The sequence below is a fragment of the Peromyscus maniculatus genome, chromosome 1 (genome assembly GCF_049852395.1).
Source record: "Peromyscus maniculatus bairdii isolate BWxNUB_F1_BW_parent chromosome 1, HU_Pman_BW_mat_3.1, whole genome shotgun sequence".
Classification (NCBI taxonomy): domain Eukaryota; kingdom Metazoa; phylum Chordata; class Mammalia; order Rodentia; family Cricetidae; genus Peromyscus; species Peromyscus maniculatus.
In genome coordinates this window covers 95,586,630-95,600,335 of record NC_134852.1, presented here as the reverse complement: position 1 = coordinate 95,600,335, position 13,706 = coordinate 95,586,630, and the positions used below count along the sequence as shown (strand labels likewise).

Below are 13,706 nucleotides of genomic sequence, written 5' to 3'. Positions count from 1 at the left end.
AACAGGCAGCTTAGATACCAAGGGGGTCATCCGCATCTTGCCTTATTCCCATGTAACGAAGACAGCTTCATGTATATCCTTTCTCAGGAATGGCCTTGGCCCTGTGAAAGAAGGAGAAGCCCAGTACGCCGTGGTCCACTGCACCGGTTACATCAAGGCTTGGCCTCCAGCAGGTGAGCAGAGCTGCCAGTGTATTTCCAAGAAGGCGGATGCCTTCAACTGCAACTGTAATACTGGGTTAAAAGTGTTCTTGGAGAAAAACCAGGAAAGTAGTGTTGTTTTTCTTTGTGGTTAGAATGTCATTTTTGATTCTATAGAAAGCCCCACTATCTGAAATAGGTTTCTAAAAAGGGGAATGAGTGGAGCCTTCGCATCATCAACCTCTGAAGAGATAGTGTGCAGATCTGAAATGATAGATGCAGCCGTGTTCCCATAGATACGCACGTCAAAATCACAATGAGATAACACATGATAACAAGCACAGACAAGGAAAAGGAGACATGAAACCATCATATCTTGCTGGTGGGAGTGTGAAATAGCATAGCCACTTGGAAAAACTGTCTCAAAATGTTAAGCATGCAGTTGCTGTATGACTTCACAATTTGACGCCTAGATATCAAGCCAAAAGAATTGAAGACCTAGGTCTACAAAGAAATTTGACTGCAAATGTTTATCCATAATGGACAGAGGTAAAACAACCTGACTATGCACTATAGGTGATAAAATGTCATGTATCCATACATAGTAAATATTGCTATGTCGCATAGTAATCCCACAAAGAAGAGAACACAAAGACTGTGGCCATAATACAGTTAAAGAATATACATCAATAGCTAGTCTAGTGCTTGGAATAAATAAAAAGAGTTTATAGTATGCTGGCCATTGGCAGGCAAATGGAAATAAGGAACTGTAAGATAAAGTGGCTTGAACTTGATATCATGACATCGCCTCTACTGGGCAGTGAACTGTGGATTATGCTCACTATGAATTGGACTTTTGTTTTTGGAGGGATTGTACAAGAGCCCTCTCTGGCCAGTGCAGGGATCTACAGTGATCCTTCCTTCACTGACTGTCCGACACTGCCTGCTTTATGGGTAGAGTGACGCTTTGCTGCTCTTTGCCCAGCAGATTTTACCTCTCTGACCTGGCGTGTTGATTTTTGTCCATCCCATAGGTTGTCGGAAGTAAGATAATTTCTCCATACTCTTTAAGGTTTTTCAAAGAATGAGTCTTCTATGTCCACAAGTATCATCAGCACCTTTCTGGAGTTCCGAAATGCACCAGATGGTCATAACAGTAATGACTGTTGGTTGAGTGTTTGACATGTCAGACATGATCAGAACAACCACAACAGTGCTGTGGAACTGGCAGAGTCGAAGGGCCTGCAGTTCAAAACTCTGCGATCTCAACAGTCCACACTGACTTTTTGTGTATGTATACACAGATATTCACACACACACACACACACACACACACACATACACACACACACACACACACACACACACACAACCTGCCAGTTGAAAAGATTATTTTTTCTACTTAAAGCATTATCTTGGGCTTTATTGGATTGTTATCACAAAATAGTGTAGACTGGGTAATTTACAATGAAAAGAAATTTCTTTCTTACACTTAAGGGTGGAGACTTCAGGGCTAAGGGACTGCATTTGACAAGGATCTTCTGGCTGTGTGTCAGATTATGGCAGAGGGTGTCATCTAGGGAGAGAACTGACGCCGGGAACCTAGAAGCTTAAGTCTCTCTCCCTTTTATTTTATTATTTTTATTTTTATTTTTTTTTTTTTTGAGCCACCATGTTGGGAATCCAATGAAGGTCCTCTACATGAGCAGCTAATGCTCTTAATCACTGTACCATCTCTCCTGATCCCTAAGAGACATCATTAAAGTACAGGAAGTATAATTTATAAAACTGTCAATATGTTGTTTGCTAAAGGCCTGAGCCAGACTCAAGGGCAGAGATCAGAAGGCATCCAGCCCTCAGCTTGGGAGATCCGCTCACTCACAGTTCTGACAGTGCTACAGAACTAGTCAGACCCCAGGAGGACAAATAGTTCCCAGCAGCTGAAGTGTTAGGAGGAGCAGTGTAGCAATAGTATGGGGCCTTTTGTAAACGACATGGCTGCTCCTGTCTGCTGTTCTTCATGGGAGCATCAGATAGTGCTTGAGAAAGCAGGTTTCTAGTAGGAGATTGCCCAAAGAGATGAAAGCCAAAGACTGTGGCCCTTGGAGGGAGACAGGCAACAGTGTCTCCACTATCCAGTACATGATGGCCTGTGTGTGGCCATTGTGTAGCAAGACTCTTAGGGCTACAAGCCCCAGGCCATTCTTCTAGGAGTGCTCAGGTAAATGGGGGAGACCGCATATGTAGAGGCGATAGAAAAGTATTATAAGGCAGTCGTCCTTGGGGATAGAAGAGTCCCTAAGCCAGCTCTGAGGTTAAGAGAGTTGCCCTGAAGAATGCCCATACCCAGGCTTCATCAGTACTCCAAAGCCTTCTTCCTGAGATCCATGCCAAGGGGATGCCTTGATTCCTACTAAATCTTTCTTCACTTAAGTCAGTTTATCATTCTTACTATACCAGGCAAATTCCTCATCTGCTTCTGAACTCAATATTATGCTTTTCTGCCCCTTTATTGGGGCTCCAGGCCCATGGTCTCACATGAGTAATATTTTGAGTATGGTAAAACTCACTCAGCCTCTGCAGAGTGCGAAAAGAGGCTGTGGCCCAAGAAGCAGGCAGAGGTGGCATGGAGAGGATGAATTCCCCTGGAGCTGCGTGTGTCTCAAGGCTATTGGTGTTAGCTTGGGTGGGGGCAGGAAGGCTTATTCTTCATCTTAAATACTGGTCCTTGAAACTGCCACTTAAGGAATGGTTGATGGAGCCAGGGTGTTTCACTTAGAGAAAATGAGACATGATTGCTGTCTTCAAGTATTTGAGGGGGTGTCATAGGAAGGAGGAATTAGTCTCAGGATAGTTCCAGAAGGAACAACTTGGAGGAAAAGAGGAAAGTTACAGAAGAGACAAGTGAGCCAAGGGCATGAAAGGGCATTAAAAATGCAAGGTAGACACATTAAGCTATGGGAAAAAAACCAAACAAACAACAAAAAAACAAACAGTTTTCACGGTTAACCAGAACTGTATATTAAAACAATTTGATACCATTTTCTCTTACATCCTAATGGACCAAAGAGAGAAATGATGCACAGTGTTAGTAAAGAAAAGTCATGTTTTACAGTGCTGTTAGGAATGTGAATTAGTACAAAGCTTGAGTAGAATAACTGAGCACTATGTATCAAACATTTGACAGTGTGTGACTCATGATACAGCATTCAGATTTGTGGAAATTTATTCTAACAAATTGACTAGAAATGTCTGTATATTGTGTGCTTTAGCACAATTTAACAATTGTGAAAGCGCCAAATTAATCTAAATGTCACTGGTAGAGAATTGGCTAAAATTCAGTTGGATCTATATAAACTAGCACATTGGAGAGACACTAATGAGAAGATGTGCTATTCAAGGATGTTTGAGAACAAAATAAAGTGTGGAGAATTATTTTTAAATGGCTACCAGACACATACATCTTGATTTTTAAATTATAAATGAATAAAACATAGGTATATGTTAAAACTGGAATGTTAATCACTTATTTCTGTGTATGGATCGTTGGAGCTTTCTCTTCTGTGTTCACGTCTGCATTTCCTCAAAGTTTTACCTGACTTTCATAATCAGAGAAAAGGATGTTTTGAGACATCAATCTGAAGTTTCAAAGGAGGTATCCAGGATGATCAGATGGCGTGGTTTACAGTGAGCTTGAACGTGTGTCAGTGTCTTCCGTTTTGGTCTGCTCTTCCACCAGTGTTTCTGTGAAGAGAGGGGTTCTGGAGAAGAAGGCCATCTTCCTGCACCATGACTCATGCACGGCTACAGGGCACTTAGCTGCCCCTGCCGCCCTGTTCTGTGGCTGCCAATACTGACTGCTGATTAATGGCTGCATTCTTAGCACATGTAACACTAATTCTGGCTTACTGCTGGCATCCTGCAAGGCCCAAGGGCATTGTTGTGTTCATCTTCTCATCCTCATATATCATTCAGACTCAACAAACATTATGTTCATGAAGACTGGATGCATGGGTAGATGGGTGGATGGGTGGGTGGATGGATTGATGGGTGGATGGATGGATGAGTGGATGGGGAGATGGATGAGTAGATGGGTGCATGGATGGGAGGATGGATGGGTGGGTGCATGGGTAGATGGGTGGATGGATGGATGAGTGGATGGGGAGATGGATGAGTGGATAGGTGCGTGGATGGGAGGATGGATGGATGGGTGCATGGATGCATGGGTGGATGAGTAAATGAGTGGGTGGATGGGTGAGAGGATGGTGAAAAAAAGAAGGGCTCTTGTTAAAAAAAGAAAAATCATGACTCTAGAGGGATGCACGTGTGAAGGAATTTCTTGCCAGAGTTTCTAAATTTATAGAATTCAGTTTTATGGAGCTCTTTTGAGACAGTTAAAGACAGTTGTGTGGCCTAGATGAGTGGCTAAAATGAAGCCATGACTCTTTTACCCCTTCCTAAGGTCATGGAATTGAGGTACTAGATGAGCAAACAGCTCACTGTAAGGATTATTAGTTACAGTATTGACCCTGCTTGCTCACGAGCTCCAGCTCTGTAATCATAAACAATGACTAAGTTATGGAAAAGATTTATGACAGCTAACTAAAGTCACTATAAATATCAAAAGCCAACCTCAAAAAAAGGTTAACAGCCAGGATGGACTTTGCAGTGCAATCCAGAGCTTTGTGGATGGATTCCTTGACAGCAACTCATAACACATGCACTTAGGCTAACAGTAGGTTAGCCTTGAATTCATGAATCTTCCTTCTTCCTGTCTGTCCATGGTATACAGACCTCAAAGTAGATTCTGGTGTATTCCAGAAGCACTTTCTGTAATAGAGTAGCCATCCTAATTAGCCTGACAACATTTTACACTCTACTGATATTTGGAGTGGGACCAATAGGCAGTGAGTTCCTTTGTCCCATCATGTGGTTGTTTAGTTTGTCAAAAACCACTTATAACAAGGTACATTCTGTACATTGGGGGTATATTCAGAGTCTGAAGGACACTATATTTCCAGAAATGTGATTTATTTCCACCACCACCACCCAGCATCTTGCCTTTCATAGAGGATTCATCTTTGATCAGGGGTCATTTCTAAAGTGGAGGCTGGCTTACCACCTAAGCAGTCCATGAAGAATGCCTGGTTACCTAGCAGAATGTCTGCACAAGAGAGACCCAGGATAGAGAGTTTGACCCCAGGGCTGGTGATTCAGCCCCTGGGACAATCTAGATCTGGAAAGAGCTTGTGTTGGCACTAGGCACTTTCCTCGCTGATGAGGTGGGTGTCTTTTTCTCACTTCATGGCTGACTTTCAGTAAGCTGTGGCCACAGCATGCCACAGGCTTGAGGTTATTTTGCAGTTCTGGCCAGAAGCCTTTGGGGTCAGACCAGTGCTCATACTTCACCCAACAGCTCGGCTCTGCCATGAGCTCATCTCCAACAGCTCTGGGCTTCTGGCAGTTTGCTTGTTGAATGTTCTGTTTGTTTTTTTACCATGTGAAAGTTCCCAAAAGTTGCTTGTTGGTATTGAGGCCACTAAGTCACCGGTAATGGCTGTACCCCTGTGCTCTCCAGCCCCCAGCCCTCCTGCTCTGCCCACATGTGGCATGCTCAGGATCTCTCCAGACATCAAAGCCACCATACTAGCTTCTGAGATGGAGAATAATGGCCACAGGCTTCTGGTTTTTCATTCTCAGGCAGGATGAAATGGCTTTTCTTGTTCCTTCCATAAATGTTTTCTGAGCTCCCACTACAGACCAGGTTCTTTGTGAGGTCCTGGGCACCTTGAGGTGCCTTCTTACAGTGCTGTGGAGGGGACAAATTGACTTCCAAGTCAATGCAAAGCCACAGGTCATAACCAAGGTACAAATAAATACAACTGCTGAGATGTGTCAAGATAAGCTTGTCTGTCCTGCATGCCAGCCTGGCAGGCAGAGAAAGAGTAGCACTGAGATGAAGCATAAGGGCAAAGGAGAAGGACTTTGCTGGATAACAAATGTATTGCAAGCAAGGGAAATTATGTAGGCAGGAGAGATCTTAACAGTAGCTCCCTTCTTTGGGAAGAGACTGTTGAGAGTTGGCTCAGTGAAAAGTCCTTGACCTGCTTTATGTATTTAATTTTCACAAGAACTGTGATGAGGTGCAGATACTGTCATTTCTTCCTTTCTAGACACATAAAGACAGCATCGTGAAGCAGTTAGCCTAGCACTCTTGACTAGTAAAGGAGTAAGGTTGGGCTGTATTGTCAGTCGTCTTGGTGATCACTGTTGTGATCAACCTTCTCCCTGAAGGAAAGGGATACTGTGACTGGGGATGTGTGTAGCTAGAGTTTTCCTGCCTTGCCCACAGTCAGGACAAATCTTTGTCACCCACCAGTCCCACAGCTGCTCAGACCAAGTAAACACAGAGACTTCTATTGGTTACAAACTGTATGGCTGTGGCAGGCTTCTTGATAACTGTTCTTATATCTTAAATTAATCCATTTCCACAAATCTATACCCTGCCATGCAGCTCGTGGCTTACCAACATCTTTTCATGCTGCTTGTCAGGGTGGCGGCTGGCAGTGACTCCTTCTGCCTTCCTGTTCTTTTATTTCTCCTCTCTGTTAGTCCCGCCTATACTTCCTGCCTAGCCACGGCCAATCAGGTTTTATTTATTGACCAATCAGAGCAACTTGACATACAGACCATCCCCCAGCACAGCCAAGTGCAGATCATCTCAGACACCTGCACTCAGGCTTGTGGTCCTTATCATCCTCTATGCGGACCTGCTGGGTAAAGCCACAAGGAACCCGAGAACAGGCTCCCACAGGACATACAGAACATCCCATAGCAGATGTGGGTGAGACACAGATCTCAGGGATGCATTGCTAACCCTGAGAGCTTGGGCCCTTCCCTACTTTCTGTGTGTAGGGTTTTGAATAATGTTCTGTGAACTAGAGTAGACTTGCTTGGAGGCAGAATGAGGACTAGAAAATGGAGCTGAAGGAGGACGATGGCTGTGCTGATGTGGAGACGTGAGGGAGCTAGGACAAAGCAGGTGACACGAGGTGGCAGTGGGCAAGGTCCACACAGGCAGGTGGGGAAACTGCCACTCACACTCAGGAAGTCTGGTTGCAAAGTCCGTGTCCTTACACATCATTATTAGACTTGACTGGCTTCTCTTACTCCACAAACAGTATACAGATCACTTTGTGAGTGTGACTAGAATTTGGACTTCAGCTATTTGGTCATTGTTATATTATGACATCAATTTATGTGCCATTATCTGTCTGTCTATCATCTGTCGTCTGTCAGATCTATCTCAAATCTGTCATCTGCCTGTCAGATCTATCATCCATCTTTTCTATCATCTATCAAAACTGCTGTGTGTGTAGCTCCACACTCGTGTGAATATTGGCAACACTAGACTCAGTGGTGGATTATTATTTTTAAAGGCTGGGCATGGTGGTGCACACTTTTAATTCCAGGAATCAGGAGGCAGAGGCTGGTGGATCTCTGAGAGCCAGAGTGATACAGTGAGGTCCTGTCTCAAAAAGAAAAATTTAGTGTGAAAAGAAAGATAAAAGAAGATGTGAAGGGGGATATGGAAGGGAGTTCAAGAGGAGTTCGGGGTGAATATAATCAAAATACTTCGTATACATGTGTGAAGTTCTCAAAGAATAAAATACATTGTAAAAATTGTCATCTATCACCTATCATTCATCTGTCACCAGCCTATCTATCAAATCTATCAGCTGTCATCTCTATCATCTACTCATCTCTCAAACCTATTTTCATCTATCAAAACCCTCACCTACCTTCTGTCCGCCAGGTACTACAAAGACCTCATTGGTTTCGTTGTCCACCCTCTCTTTCCCTACACCAGAACTCTGACATTATTTGACCCATTCCACCATGCCAAGATGAGTCTCCAAATAGTTTGCAGCTGGAAGGGTGAGCAGGCACCACACTCCTTGGCCCCCACTTAGAATTTTGTTCCTCATATAAATTTCTTTAGAATTTCTTGGTCTAATCTTTTATTCGTGGCTACCATTTTGTTTTTTAATGTGACAAGCGTGCTTGTCATCTAAACTTGGTCTTTACTGATTAAGTTGGTGTCCTTCTGCAAACGTCCTCCAGATCCCCAGGGGATTGGATTGACTCTAGATTTCCCTGCCTCTTTCACAAAACAAGTGGAAATGTTTGTTCTGGTTCCTTACCTTGATGTCCTCTTTTTCACATGCCTCTGGTTTCCATGGGGCCCGCCATAGACAGGTTATTGTGCAGTGGTCCAGGGCTGTGGCAGGGGTGGCAGGTTACAAGTCACAAATAGCCCCAGGGAGGATCTTGGAAATCTTTGGCCATGCGGTTTCCTAGGAGTCCCGAGCTCTTCCCTGGGACTTGCCCCCCTTCTGGGCTCATCTCAAGCCGAGCTTACTCTGAGCTTTTGACTGCTCTGATGCAAACCTTCCACTCCACCTGCAGGTACTTACAGAGACAAAGCTACATTGTATCTTTCCTCAACCCCATCTGGCCTGGTCCGAGCATGCCAAAATAACCCACCCTTGCTGACCTTCCCCGGTTTCCAGCACTGAGATATGCTTCTCCCCGTGTCGGCCTCCGGCACCTTTCACTGTATTTTGGGAGGGACAGGCAGGTAGGTACAAAAGCTCCGGTTACACCCGTAGCTTCTTCGCTTTGCAAAATGGAAAATCCACTTTAAAGATTACCAAGTAAGATCCCTGAAATACAAAATAACCATAGGTCAACATTCTTTCAAATATCTACCAACATAAAAGTCCCTAGACCACAACAAAAGGATTCCATACAATCCACTGGGAAACTTCACCTTCTGCATTTTTCTCCTGGCAAATGGTACTCGTTGACACGGCGCGGTGCAGTCTCTGAGAAGCCTACAGTGATGAAACCTCTTTATCTTTATTGAGACTGTTTCCCAAATGTGTTTTTGCAAAAGTAAATTTTTCCCTAAAATTTACAAATGGTCCCCAGGGAAGGCTTTGGCGGTATGCCGTGAGCAAGTGCCCTGAATCGCTTACAGCCAGGAGACAGTTGTTCCCCTTCGGCCTTTTGTTTTTGTGAAATGTAAAAATATGTCTTAATTCACATGAGGAGGTGAAGGCCAAGGACAAGCTCTTTCCAGAGAGACTGAAAAACAGCCCCGTTCTGCACGTGTCTACGCTGGGTTCCTGTAATCTTTGGTGAGTTATGAAGAAGCCTCCTTGGCCAGTGCGGACTTCCCTCCCCAACAGCAGTTTCCAGTTCCATCTCATTTGCATTGTTTATCCTCTCCAGATTTATTTCTGGCTGGCAGGAGGGAAGAGGCTATCCAAGGAGGGCGAGGTAATTTAATATGGGGTGAAATGAGCTTGTGAAGCTGATTAGGGAACCACTAAGACCTGTTAGAGTAGCCGGAATTATCCTGTTCCTTTTAAAAAACACTTGGCAGTTCCTGCCAGGAAGCACTCCCTCCTGACTTCTCTCCACCCACTCTGGCACCTAGCGGTGGCCCTGTGACCCCTCCTCCAGGTGCTACTCTGCCCCCCCCCCCCAACACTGGTAAGCACATGGCCATTGGGATGAGCTCAGTCTGTTTTCCCATTCAGCTGGTGAACTCGGAAGAGCAAGAGCAGATTCTCCTTCCTCTGCAGCAGACGGTCAGGCCCCTACCTGGTGCTGGTACCTACTGGATGTCACAGCCAGAGAGGCTGGGGCAGCATCACAGGCCAGTGTGCCTCGAGGCAGAGATCAGCTCAGGGAGCGCTGGCTCAGCCCCAGGATGACCCTACCTCCTCTGCCAGTGCGGAGGGTTGCGTAGCTGAGGTGGTCCTGGTTGCATAAGAAAGGGAACAAGGGAGCAAGCCAGTAAGCAGCATTCCTCCAGGGCCTCTGTTTCAGTGCCTTACTCTAGATTCCTGCCTTGGTTTCCCCTGGTGATGGATGGTGACTTGCAGTCCAGGTCAACCCTTTCCTCCCCAGGTTACTTTTGGTCATGGTGTTTATCACAACAGAAGCAAATATGATATGGCATGTCAACATATCATATCATATTTGACATAAATAGGACACTGATATGTTGAGCCTCTGTGCCATGCACAATGTTGACACTTCATGTACAGTCCCCGACCAAATGCCAACAAAGGCACTATAGAAAAATGGTACACATACCCACATCACGTGATAAGTGTGGCACATAGTTTCCTGAACTTCAGAGAGCCACAGGCTTTTGCCATCAACAACAGAGTCGAGATTCTGGAGTCAGGATGCCCCTGGTTACCCCAGAGCAAAAGCTCTTTAGTAATATCCATTAAGCCACACACTGTCCATAGAGACATCTTCCTTCCAGCTGGGTTAGTACCAAGCCCGATGGCCATTTTCCTTGAAGAATCCTTTCCCAAAGCCAGTTTGGGCCTTCAATGGGTTTATCATTAGGCCCCCCCATAAGACCGACTATGTCTCTAATATCCAAAGAGAATACTGTCACCATTGTTTTAAATATGGATATTTGTGCCATCACCAATGGAGAGTAACTTCACAAGGCTCACCTAATGAGCTCTGATGATTATCTCCAGTGGATGTGGTTGCCGATTCTGTGTGCTCGGCCATAGATCACTTTCCAGAAGGTCTCTGTGAGTGACCAGGAGGCTGCAGGGAGAGGCAGGGAGACACTGGCAGTGTGTACCCTACAGCAGAAAGTCATTGCACCCTCCTCGCAGGAAGGCCTTGCTGTCACACACACACTTCTTCACAGTCACCTTCTTCTGATGAGCAGGTCACCATCTCAGAGCCTGAGAGGCTATCACAGGAGCACTCACTAGCGTCATTTTCACAAATGGCACTAGAGGGCCATGATACAGCTAACCTGTAGGGGAGGACCTTTGACATTTCAAAAACCCAAAACATTCAAACATAGTCAAAGCTGTGCTATGCCAAGATGCACATGGCCATATGGTAGATGTCCAGAGCCAGGGCAAGAGGAGAGATTGGAAAGTGGATGCTGGGAAGTGTTTGAAAAGAAAAGACACTGTTGAGCCTCGGTAATAAGGGAGTTGTCTTAAAGCAGCCCCAGAGTAGGAGAGCTTGAAAGTAGGTCACTGGAAAAAATGAGGGGCCACTGTTGGGGAGGGTTTTCATGGTGAAGGAGGTACCATGGAATAGGAGGGATCACAGAACCTGCAGGTCAGCTGGCAAGGTTGGGGCCTTTCAGTAAGAAAAGCATCATTCCCAGGGCTGAACAGAAGGAAGTGGTCTCAGCCTCAGCTGGTTTGGGAGAGGTGAGCAGGGCAGTGGAGGTCAATCCTGCTGGACAAAGAAAGTTTGTGCCATGGCGGTGAGAGAGGACGGCAGAATAGGACATGGGGCCACCATAGAAGAGGAGGTGAGCAGAGCCTGATGTCCAGGGACTGTGAGTGCCCGTGGAGCTAGAGCATCTAAGGAGAACACGGTGATGGGAGTTCTAGTGTCACCGTAGGCAGATGGGTGACAGGTGGACAGCTGCCCAGAAGCAGGAGTGAAGGGAGCAGCTAGGGAAACTCATTGCACTCCTATGAGCATCCCACAAACAGTAGCAGAAACCCCTCGGCTTTCCTTGGGAAAGGACCACTGTGTTCCCAGCAGAAACCACATCACTCATACGGGATGCTAATTCAAACTCAATTACATGGTGGACAGAAACTGGGAGGCCTCAGGTTTCCCCCAATTTGCTTTCTTGATGGAGAGGCTGAGGTGTAGAGCAGGCAGCCATTGTACCCTCATTCTAGTGAACCCAACAGACTCCCCGTGTCTGTTGTTAAGATGACCCTATGTTTACAGATCCCCATTTCCTGGAAACGAAGTTTTGCTTTTCAAGTCCAAATCTAACAGCTCATCTAACATACTCATCAACAGCCTCCCAGTCTAGCCAGCGAGAGGTAGAGATGCTTCTCCACCTCGCGGCTTCATGGCCATGCATTTGAAGGGGAATGCTGTGACTCCCCTTAATGTTTGGGCTAAGCCTCTGCTGCCAGGAGGCATGTCACCTCTCCCCTGCTAATCAAAGGGCAGGGTCCTAAGTCTGGATATCGCTATGCTACACCCATGTTTCTGTGTTGCTGGAGAGCACAGGGCATCACGAGAAAACTTCCCAGGAGTGGGAAGCCTAAGGACCAAAGCATCATGACTTGGCCTTTTTAAAATCACAATGTACATTCTTTCTGCCTCAGCCTCCCAAGGGTTGGGATTACAGGCTTGGCCACCACCATACCCGCATTACTTTGTGTCTTTTTAGGAAATTATGAAAACGCAGAACATGTTCATTAATAAAAATCTAGAAGATATGGAAAACCATGCATAACAGAGAAAAGTCCACTCATAAGCCCATCATAAATGTGTTTAAAGGTTTAAATTAACCAATAACAGTACCCCTTTCTGCCCTGGACCTTTCGCTGAAAGTCAAGTGCCTTATCTTCTAGTATTTTTCTCCTTTTTTAAAAAATGTAGTTTATATGGCTTCATTCTTTTACATGGCTGAATGACGTTTAATTAGTCATTCATTCTCCAGAGGGGAGTGTGACTCTCATCTCCAGTTTGGGAGTCTGGTGGGGCTTGTGAAGTCTACATACTGCAGGGGATTATCTGTCTATGAATTCTAGCATTTCTGAAGGTTAGTGTGGTGATACTGTGTTCCCCAAAATACTGTGCACCCTAATAAACTTATCTGGGTCAGAAAACAGAACAGCCACTAGATATAGAGGCCAGAAAATGGTGGCACACATGCCTTTAATCCTAGTATTCCAGAGGTAGAGATCCATCTGGATCTCTGTGAGTTCAAAGCCACACTGGAAACAGCTAGGCATGGTAACAAGAGCCTTTAATCCCAGGAAGTGTTGGCAGGAAACAGAAAGGTATTTAAGGCGTGAGGATGAGGAACTAGGATCTGGTTAAGCTTTTAGGCTTTTAGCAACAGTTCAGCTGAGACCCATTTAGATGAGGACACAGAGACTTCCAGTTTGAGGAAAAAGGATCAGCTGAGCAACTGGCAAGGTGAGGTAGCTGTGGCTTGTTCTGCTTCTCTGATCTTCCAGCGTTCACCCCAATATCTGGCTCCAGGTTTGTTTTTATTAATAAGACCTTCTAACAATTCGTGCTACAGAAGTAGTACAAACATGGTAATTTAAATTGACAGAGCTACCACCAAAGTACCCTGCAGAGGAGGATCAGAGTATCCCCTTCCCACCTCACAACATCTCTAGAAGTTTCCATCATCCTGTAAGCTTTATCAGTGTGATATTTGGAACTCGGAAGAGGTGTGACATTTTTTAACCAAATGTTCTTTAGTATGAAATTTCATGTCCTTTGGGGGCACACAATGTTGTGGGTATTTCACTCTGAATTGCTTGTTCATAGCATGCACTCTTTTTTTCCAGGATGATTTATGCCTTTCCAGTTTTCTCCTTGGAGATCTTGATACACTTGTGTCCTGGTGGCTACTGTGTTGCTAATACAGCGTCTCACTTGCTAACACAGCCGTCTCACCCCACTTTACCTTTGACGCTCCTTTACCCTGTTTTCCAGCCCACAGCATGG

General features: G+C 45.2%; 1 protein-coding gene across 8 annotated transcripts in view; it reads left to right on the top strand.

Annotated features, from left to right (window-relative positions):
- The window catches only part of Arnt2 (aryl hydrocarbon receptor nuclear translocator 2), a 162,929-nt gene that overhangs the window by 104,416 nt on the left and 44,807 nt on the right, over positions 1-13,706 (top strand). For all 8 annotated transcript variants that reach the window (XM_076546471.1, XM_076546468.1, XM_076546478.1 and 5 more), the window contains one exon: positions 88-173. In XM_076546471.1, the coding sequence (XP_076402586.1) occupies positions 88-173 (86 nt within the window). The remainder of the gene's footprint in view (positions 1-87; positions 174-13,706) is intronic.